At 44.9% G+C, this 14,239-nt stretch overlaps 1 protein-coding gene across 3 annotated transcripts in view; it reads right to left on the reverse strand.

Moving 5' to 3' along the window:
- GRIK2 (glutamate ionotropic receptor kainate type subunit 2) overlaps positions 1-6,631 on the reverse strand; it is a 420,597-nt gene extending 413,966 nt beyond the window's left edge. For all 3 annotated transcript variants that reach the window (XM_074581042.1, XM_074581040.1, XM_074581043.1), the window contains exons 1-2: positions 6,493-6,631; positions 763-1,167 (exon numbers count right to left, since the gene is read on the reverse strand). In XM_074581042.1, the coding sequence (XP_074437143.1) occupies positions 763-877 (115 nt within the window). In that variant the 5' untranslated portion in view covers positions 878-1,167; positions 6,493-6,631. The remainder of the gene's footprint in view (positions 1-762; positions 1,168-6,492) is intronic.
- Positions 6,632-14,239: the final 7,608 nt, after the last annotated feature.

Genomic DNA, 14,239 nt, shown 5'->3' on the forward strand with positions numbered 1-14,239 from the left:
GAGCTGTTCAGATTTGTTTCATGGTCCAGCTGGGATAGTCTTTAAACTGTAAAACCTTTTCTCCTTGAAATTTCAATCTATCTGATCTATGACTTGTCTCTCTTTTTTTTTTCTTCTATTTTTTTTTTCCGGGGATGGGGAGGGGACGGGGACCTAATACAACTTCCCTCGCATAGAGTAGCTGTGGCATTGAAACGTATGGCAAGGGCTCTTTCACGACCACCGCTCAAGACATAAATCGTCTCTTCTCTAACCCTAAACGCCACTGAAGGGGCAAGCAACTAGGCAGACGCTTCAAAAGAAATCAGCCCAAAGGTCTCACATCACAGCGTCGCGCCCACACGGGATCGGCTCGTGGACCAGAGACGGGCGGCCGAAACTTAACAACTAGTTGACAGATTTTTAATTGATCGAACACCGTATTAGGCATGCTTTCCACTACTATGGAGACAAAAAAGGTACATTATGAGGAAGCCAGGCAAGCTGCGCAGAGCCTTAGGCAAACGCGTTTGCCAGTCATTTTTCTCTCTATTGTTATTATAATTATCATCATCATCGTGCCGTTACTACGGCTACAATGAGCTGCAGCGACAGAAAAAACACACAGCAATTCATCCCTCCGGATGCAAAATACAGAGGGACTTCGGTGCCTGACTCCGGTAGCACGTCCCAGCTCGCCCCCAGCACCCCCTTCTGAGTCAATCCTACGTATATCGCATTCAGGCTTAAACGCACAATGAAAAAAGTGTCGGGAAATCTTACCAAATCTTAATACATGTGTGGTTCCTTGAGAATATCCAATCCACAGTAAGCAAAGAAGGAGTCTAATGGTGCATCTGAAGACTGGATTAGTTAGAATAGGGGAAATAATCTTCATGATGTTTCTATGCACACACGCGCTGCCTTACTTCCCCCTTCTAAGCCGTCAGGTTTCCCGGTAGGGTGAGAATGAGGATACGTAAACTGATGACCCTCAGACACGATCACGGCATGGTCACAGAGAGAGGAGAGAGTCTACGCTTCCCAAACCCATTAGCAATCCCTGCATGTTCTTCATTCACTGCGCCAAGGAGCAACCTTCAACTGCAAGGAATGGTGGGACATCCATGTTAGTCGGGGGAGAATCCTTGAGAAATCCAAACACACACAATGTCCAGCCGAGTAAACCTGGGAGGCAAGAAAGGAGGAAAATCAATAGGTAATCCAGCTCGAGAAATCGCTGAGGTATCGCCACATAGCGAGAGTCAATGAGCACCAGCCGTTTTACTGGCGAAGCTTCTGCCGTGCTCCCATTCTACTGCACTGCTGCACAGCTTCTGACGCGAAGCCAAGATTAAGTGAGAGAAATTGAGATAGCTCTTCTCTTCTTAAGGCTGCCTGCCAGGCAGCCTTCCCAATTTCTATTATGCAACCGATCTGATCGCCTAGCGTTGTCGGAGGGGGGAAAAAAAAAAAACAAAACAAACCAGCTCGGTTTTATTTACATGCTTCTAATTATTAGTAGTATTTCGGTTGTTCTGAACAATAGCTATAAGGGTCCGTAGCGGGAGGGAGGGGGCTACAGGGGAGAAGGGAATCGCTTGTGTAAAAATCAATTCACGCATTTTAATAGCTGACTGCCTGGGTCGAAATCACTTAGCTTTAGAGTTGTGAAAGAGGAGGCTGACAATAAAGTCGTGCAGGTTATCAGAGTAACGCTTAGCCTAATAAATAAATAAATAAATACATTTAAAAAATCATCATATTTACGTGCATGTTACTCACGTTAATGCATGAAACAGGGTAAATGCGATGGCTTGTATACTGACTGTCCTTAGGAACTTGCTCCGGACCCAGTGATTACGGAGCACCAGCTTGCTTTTGCAAGGTAAACAGGAATCGGCAGCGCAGGAACAGCCTTGTTGAATGCACAGACCTGTTTCGCTCAACTTGCTTGAAATTGCCGTGTTGCTTAAAAGACAGTTACTTGGGGATTTACTAGTTTACGTTTTGCACTTTATTCTGCCACTTTCTTATTTTGCACTCTGCTTTCCTTTCACGCTGATGTTATGGAAATATTGCTTTTCCTTACTGTACTGAGAGATCTATGTAGTTTGTCATTTTGCAGTCCTCAGTGAGAACAATAGCACTTCCCAGTTTGATAATGGGATACTGAGTTCGTATCTGCAAATACAGCCACAGACTTTTGTCTTTTGGCCAGGTGTTCCAAAGAAGATAAACTCAGTCTGTGGGCTACTTCAGATTTTCCTTGGAAATAGAATTAGTTGTTTGCCTGTATCCACTAAAATACGTTGAACCAGGACTGTCAGACTTTGCAATCTGAGTGCAGCTTTTGCTGAACCTACTTAAGCTTTATTACAAATATTAAAAGATAATTCCTAGTCCCCATCAGGAAAACGAATTCATTTCATTCTACATTCTGCCTACAGACATCTTTTGTCTCCTTTATCTCCCTCCCTGCCTTTTATTACTAAAGAAAATATCACTGAGAGACTTCCCCCACAGATACATACAGATGAACGTAGAATAAACCTGACTTTACAGAAATAAATTCCAATGATGCCAAGCTAATGAGAACACCGTGGAATCTATCAGAAGTAGAGCATGGCAGAGGTGAGTTACAGTTTTTTCTTCAATAATGTCTGTGTATTGTAGACATGTAAATAAGTAACATAAGCATTTAAATTATAACCTGTAATGTTGTTGCTCTGTATCCCTAAAAGTGTTAGCAATTCAAAGTAACTTTTTATCATTATGGCTTACTGATTTCCTCTGCACACATTTACTTAAAACACTGTAAAACGCTGATGAAAAGAAATGTACATTCTGAGAGGGGATTATTAAACATCATTGATTTTTTTTTTCTTTAAGATGGAGGCATAACTGCAGTGTCAAAAATAAGTATCATGAATGGCTAGTTCTGCAGTCTAGCAGGGGATTCAGTCAGACGATTTGACTATTGGAGCACTTTAAAAGAACACCTAGTGTTAAAAGCAAGGATATCTAGCGACTCCTTCAGTTCACACTTAGAATATCTCCCAGGAAAAATGCAGAGATGCTCTTTCTTGTATTTGCTATTTTGTTTATTCTGTTCTACTCTTTCATATTTTATCTTAGTCCAAGGAAAAATAAAACCGGCGACCCACGTGAACACTGTGAACAGTCTTTTCCTCCTTCCTCTTTGCCCTGATGTTGCTGAAATAAAGGACACTAGGCATCTTTAGATACTTCTTTAATTGTGAATGCTCAGATGTATCTGCCTGTCTAAACTGACTTTTTTTTTAATTTAGTTTTGGTAAGCAGTTTTGAAAATATAATATTCGTCGTCAGCTTTACCACATTAGACAAGACATAAACTTTGGGCAAAGTGACTCCTGTTACCAGACTGGTTTTCTAAGGTCTCTTGAAAAAAAAAATACAGCTACCTGTAATCTAAACTCCTACCTCGCCGAGGTGTTTATACAATAACCGGAATCATAAACCAACTTGCCATTAATCCCTTTTGCTATTTGCCCCCACCTCAGCCCCTGGTCGGACGGTAAAGGCTCAAGCCGGTGTTTCGTTTCCCCCCCGTGACAACCTCTGGCCACGGCACCGCCGGCTGCGGCCTGGCCACCGCGGACAGCGCCCGGCCCGGCCCGGCCCGGCCTGGTGCGGGGAGGTGCGGCCACTTCAGCACCACGGACAGCGCTCCCGGCCCGCCGCTGCCGCGCCCGCGCCAGCATCCCTCCGGGAGTCAAAAACGGCTTTTTGGGTTTTTTTTTACCCTCTAGTCATTTCGCCGCACGGAAAGGAAATTAAAAGCTGTTATCGGCTTCTTTAAGGACACGTATTATACCCTCGATTATGTTAGCTGGACGGATATTTTATGATATTTTAAGGGTTCCGAAGGAGTACCACTCTCCTTATCTGCTATCACACATCGCCTAACGTGTGACAGCCCTCCCCCCTTCTTTCAAACCCTAGCTCCCACCTTGAAGGAAAATCATAGTTAATCCAGTATTATTTTCTCGAGAATACCAGTTCCTTATCAAAAAGTAAATCTTGCAAGACGTCAGATGTGTTGAACTCACTAATTATTCGATGACTGAAGGCCACTTATAGACCATGCAATTAGCTAAAGCCTCAGACTTCACCACCCTAAACTCCTTTTCTGTTAATTGGACTTTAACCTCATTTCTTCTTCGGGGGAGGGAAGCAAAAGGAAAGCTAACCTTTAAAAAGATACTTTTGTCCACTCTCCAGAATTACTTCAATATGAGAGCAGGTAAATGCTCTTAACACCTTTCATATTTTCTTCTCTGTGAGACGTACAGTTCAAAGGTTGGAAATTCCTAATAAAATGTTATACTGGAGAAGCTGGTCTTGTGTTTTGGGGGCTTGTCACCACTGTTACACAGTTCTTTTCAGATTAAAGTCTTTATGAATCTGCCCTCCACACTTCAGTGATCAGCAACTGGGAAAACTACAGTTCCTTGGTTATATGTTTTGATTTGTTTTACATTTTGGTCATCTATCATAGACATGATGATAACACTTCTTTAAAACACAAGGACAATGTTCAAGTGAAGCTGATATGAAAAATAGTATTACAGCTATAGGCGGGGAAAGGAGAATAGACAATCTGAGGCCTTTAAATCTTCTCTGGGTAATAAAAGACTACTAAATTCTTTAGGTACGTGTCAAGTATAAATGGTGATCTTATGTACATAATATTTCATTTGGAAAGGGGAGATAAGTGATTCTGTTTACCTGATTATATCAGGCACTTTTTCCTTCAGATCGCATTTTCATGTGCTGTTATCGTAATAAAAGTTAACCCAGTTCCTGTTAGCTGCCACCTACTGGGATGTATAGTTTTACCTTATTACTTGAAAAAGGAAATGGCTTTCATTTTCAGGTCATAGCTGTGTCTCTAAATACCGATGATAAGACTTCTATATCACCTAATCTCCTGTTTTGTCCTTTCCCAACAGCAACTGATATAAATTTAGTATGTGTATAACATATGGTCCCCAAAGCTTTGTTTTTCGGATATTTTTCAGCAAATCCTTGCAAACACTTCAGTTACACATGCCACTACAGTCCTCCTGCTGTTGCAATCTGGTGTGATGAGAGCCATAGCCTACCGCAACACCTGACCAGCCTCCCCAGATATCTAGAAATGAGTATTGCAGCTTTGCTGACAAAGCAGTAACCCAGTCCTCCCTTTTTAAACGTTTGCCAAAGTATTCAAATGAATGTTGATATTATCGTTTAAAAACACATTGCGGCCCACTTGCACTTCACTCCCACCAGCTATAAAAACCATAGGCTCTCCTCTGTCTGTTATTAGCTCAGTCCAAATTTACAACCAAGTTTCTGCTGCGCGGATGATTAATGACATTTTAAGATGGTAATTAATTTTTAGCTAGTGGAAAGACGTGCATTCTAATTAACAATCTGAGTATGCAATAGACTTATTTGTTCAGGCACTTTTGGGTATCGCAGAAATGCACTTTTCCAGACGGTTTTAAACAGCAAGAACAAACATTTATGACATTATCTACAGATCAGCCTTCGTCCCTTCAGTTTCCTTTGGGGTTGGGGAAGCTGTGAAAGATTTGAGGAGGAGAAGGAGGATGTTTAATGTTTTCCATACTCTACTCCCCCAAAAGTTTCTAAGGCAAACGTGAAGAGAGGTTTTCATTTTAATGTATTCATTCCTTTTCAGTGCGCACACGGCTCTTGCAATTGTGCCTCCACTCCGTAGGCAGGAATGTCTCTTGCTTTACACAGCGAGTGTCAGCACCCTGGCTGGATTAGCGATGGATGCTCACCCAAAGAATGCTGAATTTGGTCAGAAATAAATGGCAGGACTGCCGACGAGCCGAAGGTGGGGCTGGCTGCGCCGTACGGTGGGGGCCGGGTAGGGGCAGGAGGAGACCTCACGGAAGTAGAGACTGTTGTCCACCCACAACTCTAGCGAAGTTAGAGCCCGTTTCTCACCCCCGCTTCCCCAAGAAAATGGGGGGCACATCCTCAAGGCTGCCGGCACGGCCGCCCTGAGCCCGGCCCGGGAGCAGCGCTCCGGCTGTGGGGGACAGTTCCGGGCTGCGGCGGGAGCCGGACGAGGGGCATCGGGGCCCTGGCCTCTCGCCCCCGCTTTCCCACCCCTCCGCCCCCAGCGTGGGGACAGCGGCAGCTATGACGGTGCGGAGTAACGGGGGAGGAAGAGAGGAAGGCGACAGGTTTGTCTACCCCACAGGAGGGACAGACCCGGGCGGCAGGAGCCGGCCAGCCCAGCAGTGCCCGGGTCCGCCAGCCCAGCGCCCGCCTTTGCCCGTTGACACCTGGCCAAGAGACATCGCGGCGTGTAGGTCTCACCACAGCACGGCTACGGTGCTTCCCCCGCCGTCACCCTCTTCCCTCCGCCCCACCTCCCAGCCCCTCACTTGCATGCAACCCCTCCGGCCGTGGCGGCCAGCCGGAGACCCCGGGACATCCTCCTACCTTGAGCTGCGGGCGGGGAAGCGGGGAGGGAGAGAAAGGCGGAGGCGGGGGGAGGAAGGGCGGTGGCAGGACGCCGGGGACTGCCCGGGCTGCGGTGCAGCCGGTGTCCGGGCACCACTGACGGCGGCGGCAAGCGGCGGCCGAGCGAGGGAGGGAGGAGGGAGGGAGGGATGGAGGGAGGGAAGCAGGGAGGGATGGAGGGAGGGATGGAGGGAGGGAAGGAATGAGGGAGATCCGCCTCCCGTCGGGAGCTCTGCACAGCGCCCTTTAAAGGAGCAGAAAGCCTCTTCCTCCGCGGCCACCTCTCCCGGCTACCCGCAAAGCCAAGCCCCGCCGCCGCCCGCTCGCCCCGCCGGCCACCGGCGGCCGCAGGGCTTCGCGGGCGGCCGGTGAAGCAGGAGCGCTCCCGCCTCTCCTTCCCCGCCGCCGCCAAAAGGGCCCGAGGTCGCCGGGTGGCGAGTTTTCAGGGCGTTAAAAGTCCGAGCTCCTAATCAGAGTCCCCAAGCCGTTTTGTAAACACGGGGGGAAGAGGAGAGGGGAAGTGTTGGACCCTGCCTGCTGCAAAACGACGCTCAGAGACCCCTGCCCGTCCCCGTTTTGCCCCGTGAGCGCGGGGGTGAGCGGAGTGCCGCTACCGCAGCCTTGCGGGTGTGCTAGAAATAGTGCGGGTGCCTTCGGCTGCTCCTCGACTCCTTCCTCATGCTGAAGCCCGCCTGCCTCCGCTCCTTCCCTGGACTACCGGGGACGCAGCTCGGGTACTACTTCCCTACCCCATCCAGGCTGGAAAGGGGTCCGGGGGTAGAAACATCGTGCGAGGGCGAGCAAGGAAGGCGAGCGCGGCATGGGGAAGGCAAAGCGAGCGCGCCCCGTGGGAGCCGCAACCGCCTCTGCCCCCCTCCCCGGCCGACTCGCTCCTCAGCGGCAACGCTGCGGGAGGGGGGCTCTGATAACAGGGCTCCCTAATGAGCTGGGGTGTGAAATGCAGCTCCCCCATCCCCTGCGGGATTGCAAATGCTTTCCTCTTTCGCTCAGCCCCGCTCTCCCCCGCAGCGCCACAGGCGTCTGCCTCTTCTCCCCTTCTCCCGATTTTGTTTCGCGGCTCGGACGTGCCTTGAAGTGCTGCAGGATCTCTCACCCCCACTCCCACACCCGCCCCCGGCGCCCACCCCCGGCAGCCTTCCCGAGGTCTGATCTCCGGGCAGATGTGCCGTGCAGCTTGACAGGAAAATCCCCGTCCCCTCGCCTTTCCCTCATGGAAAATTCCCGTTCCCGGATCCGCGGGGGAGCGCTGCCCAGACCCCCCAAAGAATGCTCAGGCGTTGCCCCGATTCATCTGCCCAAGCGATCAACTAGGGAGTCCTGGTTATCGGAGGCGTGGAGGGGCTCGAAGAGCGTGGAAGAGATGGAGCTGGGGCGGGTGGGGGTTGGTAACTGAAAAGCTCCTATAATTAAGTAAACAGCGGAGTTGTTGTGCGAAGTAAATAAATAGTCAATGATCCCATTGTAGAGCCGAGCGCAGGCGGCACAGACCGCGACGGGCTCGCCGCGATTGGGCTCTGGCCGCTGTGACTTGCAGCTTAATCGTCCCCACAGCACATCCCTTAATTACTTGCAGCGCACTTCCATAGCCGACAGAAAATTCATTAGTCAGTTCATTTGCCCGAAGCTGTAATGGAGATAATTCTTGTAAAAACCCAAACGCACTGCTAAAGCAAAGCGCTTCGTGCCACTTTAGGAGGCAAAGGGAGCTGGGGAGGAGGTGCCACGGCAGCAGTAAGCGGGTGGCAACTGTGAGGGACAACGCCGCGGAAAGCAGACCTCTGTGGGGTCCTGCAGGAGGGAAAGGAATCGCGGGGATCGCCACGGTCTCCGGGAAGGGGAGGCGGGTTAACGCTGCGAGCAGGCAAAGGGTGGGAAGCGTGAGAGGTCGGGTGAGCAAACATCTGTGCGAGCAGTGACTCGGTGATTCCGTCCCTCTTCTTTTCTCACTGACTGCATTTGCGCTGTTACTATCCAGAGTTTTCTGACCAGAGCACAAATACAGAACAAGGCAAACACAAAAAAAATGTGACTCAAAGGTGTCTTTCTAAGATGAGAGAAAGGAAGGCAGGGGAAGAAAAGGGCATTTAAGTCCCCAGAATGGTTCTAATATTGCAGATAGATTGTGTAATACCCTCATGTAATCATTTCACCTCAACTACATTGATGCAGTCTTTTCCCCTGTTGCCTGGGTTACATTTCTGTCCAGACGTGGAACTCTCGATGCTTTCCCCCAGCCAACAACAGTTTACACAGAATCAGGTCCTCCCTCAGACAGGAAAGAGGTTCCAAATGTCACCAGTGCTGTTATCAACAGGTATCACTTGGGATATTTGCATATGTCTTGTTATTACTTAAATGGGAAGAAATGAACAACAAGCCTAAAATCACTGCAAGTCAGTGACATAATGGGAAGACGCTCTGGGATTCTCTTCTCTTGGGCTTTCACTGCTGCAAAACCCCATAATTTCAATAACGACAAAGTTCCTTGTTATGTTTCTTCCCATTTACACTGTGGGAACTTTCAACTTTATCAGTATTGACCACCAGAAAGAAACCTATAGGAAACCACTGGCCAAATTTGTCAATGTGAATATTCAATAAGAATGTGAATATTCAATATTCAAATACCAGAGAATTTGTCACACAAGCTCCTGGACCCTTACCAGTCAAAAAAAAAAAAAAAAAAAAAGAAAAGGAAAAAACCCCAAAACTCCCCAACCAAAATTATTTGCTTGATTGATTTTTTTTGTTGATTATTTTTATTGACATTTAAAATTTTATCAAATAAGAATATACTTATGTCATCTTTTCACCAGCTATTTAAAACAGGTTTTATAAGTGCCAATAAGAAATCCATCTCACTAAAAAGTAAACAAATTTGCAAAGGTATTTGTGAGAATGGGTTTTGGTTTTGTTTATTTTCCCCAGCTTTATTTCTAAATATATAGGATGAAATAATATGCGTTTATCACATTCCTGCCCCATTGGGTGCATTTACACCTCAAAGTCAGAAGTAATGTAAACTTGTAACCTAATTCCTTTAAGCCTTCCAAAATGAAATTACCTAAGGATGACAGATAAATTCTTTCCCCACAGAAATCTATCACAGTACATCTGAATATTTAATACTTTTTTTCTTGCTTGCTTTATCTTTCAATTTGGGTCAGCTATGATAATGTAAACACTGACAGAATTTAAGATCTTTCAAAAGAGTTTCCATGGAGTTTTTTGAAAATGCCAGATCTACAAAGACCCAAATCTGACCAAAATAATCTGTTAGGGATTCTGGATGCTGAGACTTAGCAGCCTTAAACAAATTCTGTCCAAATTAATGACCCAAATCTGAGTACTGACACTTGTTCAAGATGAGTGGTTCACAGCCTGTGCCCTGCCACAGAAAACACTGAAGCAAACTTTTGGGGCTTCATATTACAGGCAACTGAATCTTTTGTTCTTCCTGCCTGCCATTGTTGACTTTTTTTTTTCTCCTCTTGCAGTTGTGAACACTAGGTGGTCTTTCAGGAAATCTGTGTTCTACTGCTATGGCATAAGGACTTCTGGTACAGCTCACTGGCAAAGAAAGACTTGTTGTCATTAGTTTGGCCAAGGAAAATTCTCCCACGTTTTTGTTCTTTACAGCTGATTGCAGCTTTTAATGATGACCTTTTATACTTACTTTCCTGGTCAAGCTGGCCACATGTATCAAATCTTGTTCCTTCAAACAGAAGAATGAGTCAAAGTAGGATGGAATAAAACCAAAAAATCTTGTCTAGAAATAAATCCCTGTTCTTGTATTATCCACTTGAGGGAGACAACGAGCCATAGGTTATATCTATGTCAGTTTGATGGATCATATACAAAATTGAAATTTTAATTGACGAGGGACTTGTACCCATTGTGTACTTGTTAATTTTAAAAGTACTGGCCTGCGTAACACATCAGGCATGATGTTTTTCATAGCATTTCATTGATCTGTACATCTGACAGTTTTCTTCTCTCTCCTTACTATTTATCAAGATGGGATCATGTAATGACTTTCACTGATAGCTCTTAGGTAGTGTCTACAGTCTTTCCAGACGATATCCCATAACTCTAGAATAAATATCTCACATTCAAACAACCTGGCCTAATTCAAGTTTTACATGTTGCCTCACTTTATTGTTTAAGAGATACACCGAAGTGTATTACATTACTAAGAAGCCTAAAATATAACACTACTAAGAGCCATAAAAGAATAAAAACTTTCCCTGAGTCTGAATACCTTTGGATCTAGAAGCAAGGCTTGGACAATTTTTTTTTTGGTGCCAGTCATGATACAGCGTACGATATTCTCCAATAGACTGCCATATTTTGCAGTCTTCCCATGAAGGCTTTCATGGCATAGCAATCCTTATTGTTATAAAAGATTCTGATGTTTCCCTCAAACACCTTTATGGCAATTGACACTCACCACTCTTCTTCTTACCTGCAGAAGACATAGAGATGAGTTTATTCCTCCCTCTAAAACAATTTTCTGAACATCTGAAGAAATATTATGCAGGAAGTTAAATGTCACTCCTATCTTCAAAAAGGGCAAGAAGGAGGACCCAGGGAGCTCCAGGCCAGTCAGCATCACTTCAGTCCTTGGGAAGGAGCACCTAATCCTGAAAAACATTTCCAGGTACATGAAGGACAAGAAAAACATTAGGAGTAGTCAGCATGGATTTACTAAGGGGAAGTCATGTTTGGCCAGCTTGATAAACTTTTAAAATTAAGTGGTGGGCTTGGTGGATGAGGGGAGAGCAGTGAATATTGTCCATCTCAACTTCAATAAGGATTTTGACACTGTTTCCCATAAGATCTTCATAAAGAAGCTGTTGAAGTATGGGCTGGCCAAGCAGACAGTGAGGTGGACTGAAACTGGCCAAATGGCTGGAGCCAGAGTACAGTGATCAGTAGCATGTAGTCTACTTGGAGGCCAGTAACTAGCGGTGTAGTCCAGGGGTTAATGTTGGGTCCAGTCTTGTTCAACATCTTCATTAATGATCTGGATGATGGGGCAGAGTGTACTCTTGGCACATTTGCTGATGACACTGAACAGGAAGGACTGGCTGACACACTGGAGGATTGTGCTGCCATCCAGAGGGATTTCGAGAGGCTAGAGAAATGGCTTGACAGGAATCACATGAAGTTCAACAAAGGCAAGTGCAAAGTCCTGTACCTGGAAAGGAACAACTGTACCACTACAGGCTGGAGTCCAACCAGCTGCAAAGCGGCTTGGCAGAAAAAGACCTGGGGGTCCTGGTGGACACCAAGTTGAACATAAGATAGCAATGTGCCATCATGGCAAAGAAGTCTGATGGTATCCTGGGCTGCATTAGAAGAAGTGTTGCTAGCAGGTCGATGGAGGTGATCCTTCTCCTCCACTCAGCACTGGTGAGACCACACCTGAAATACAGTGGCCAGTTCTGGGCTCTCCAGTACAAGAGAAACATGGAAAAAACTGGAAAGAGTCCAACAATAGGAGATGATGAAGGGACTGGAGCATATGCCATATGAGGAAATGCTGAGAAAGCTGGAATTGGTTAACCTGGAGAAGAGATGTCTCAGGGAGGATCTTATCAATGTGTATAAATACCTGAATGGAAGGCGCAAAGAAGACAGAGCCAGGCTCTTTTCAGTAGTGACAGGACCAGAGGCAACAGGCATGTACTGAAATACAGGAGGTTCCCCCTGATCATCACCGTTTCTACTGTGAGGGTAACTAAGCACCAGCACAGGTTGCCAAGAGAGCGTGCGAACTCTCCCACCTTGGAGATATTAAAAAAACTGCCTGGATGGACATGGTCCTGGGCAACCAGTTGTAGGTGACCCTGCTTGATTAGGGGTGGTTGGACCAAATGACCTCCAGAGGTCCCTTCCAATCTCAACCATTCTGTGAATATCTCGTCTGTCCCCCAGTCTGCTCTTCTCTAGACTGTTTCTAAGTATCTCATATTTTTAACTGCTTTTTCCAGAGTATTTCTAATTGGTCCACATCACTGCATTACAGTGTGCAGAACTGTATATAGTACAGAAAAGACCACAACCAAAGCGGTGAGTGGAAGGAAAGATTATTATTACTGTTTTCAGGTTCCCGTCTTGTTCAGAAATCCCAATATGATGTTTGACTCCTTTGCAGCAACAGCATGATATTGTAGATTCATATTGGCCTCGTCACAATAATGTCTAGATGCTTTTCTGCTTAACTACCTCCTGATTAGCTGTTTCTTCAGTTGCATTTGCTGAGCTACTTACTCTCTCTCAAGTGTAGAATCTTGTGCTTGTCCCTGTTGAATATCATTCTTATTTTTCCAGAACTCTTTTTCAATTTCTTGAGACACATTCTAAATTCTGGGCCTAATCACCACCATTTCTGCAATTTCTCATATATTGTGTTCATCAAACATTTAAATGATGCAGCCAAGTCATTAATACCTGCAATAGTAAATATGCAATAGCAGCATAGCAGGACATAAAGAATTCTCGAGAAGTCTTTTATTTTTTTCTTCTTAGGGTTCAACAGCATACCAATAAAACTGTTTTGCACTGACTTTTACATTCTATTTTGCTTATGCAAATGTCTTAGAAATCTATAGTCTTGCTTATGAATACCAATGTATTTTATCTAATGTCTTCTCCTCATGCTTTGTTCTTTGAGCCCAATAGAATTTCCTCTCCATCCTTTTAAAGAAAAAAAGGTATGTGTAGGAATATGTATTCTATAGATTCAATGAATTTGTGTATGTCTAGCTTTTTACAAATCCAGTGCTAATTTAGATGCATGAAAGAAAAACATTAATAGCTGGACCAAGAAAGCCCTATCCCAATAAAGCTTTGAAAAAATGTAAAGATGGAACCTAAGCGATGCCAATTATATGATAGGGACCTAGTTTTGCATCTAGACTCAGAAGTGATCATAATGGTACAAAATGAAATCATTTTGAAAAAACCCAACCAGTTAATTCTTGCAAGCACAATGCTGAAATAGCTACAAGCAAAATTGCTGGTATATGCCTTAAACAAGAACTGGATACACCACCTTATAATATAGCCTTAAACGGAATTCCAATTGATATTAATATTAAATAAGGCTTTAGTGTAATTAGCGGGGAGTGGAAGTTTCCCTAATATGAGATAATGCCCAACAGATAGGTAACTTTGAATTGTAAATATGAAAGAGGACATTCTAATAATAGGAAGAAACTTGAATTTTACTCTGCAACTGAGTTATTATTCCAATAAGATTTAAACTTTAGTAATAACATAAGAATGAAATGTCTTTGATCATTATGCTTTTTTTACGTTTCTCTTAGAATATATCATATAAAAGATGAACATTAATCATGCATCAATGAGCTGCAACAGTTTTTGTACAGCTGTATAGTTAAATTGCCAGTATACTTGACCCAAACTCTCCGTACATGGGGAACTTTTTGTTTGTTGATCGCATTTACAATATTAAAAGACAACCTTTTTTCCAAGTGTCTGAGTGATTTATTCACTGTGAATTTATAGAACTAATTTTCAGGGGGGAAGAACACAGCAGGAGAGTTTATGTTATATGTTGTTCCAAATGCCTAATCTTGAAGTAATAGTATAAATGGAATTCATAGGTGACATTTTTATGTTTAATATACAGCCGAGAGCACGCCTCCATTCTCAAATTTGCAGCCATTTAAACCAA

Source organism: Larus michahellis, chromosome 3 (genome assembly GCF_964199755.1).
Source record: "Larus michahellis chromosome 3, bLarMic1.1, whole genome shotgun sequence".
NCBI lineage: Eukaryota > Metazoa > Chordata > Aves > Charadriiformes > Laridae > Larus > Larus michahellis.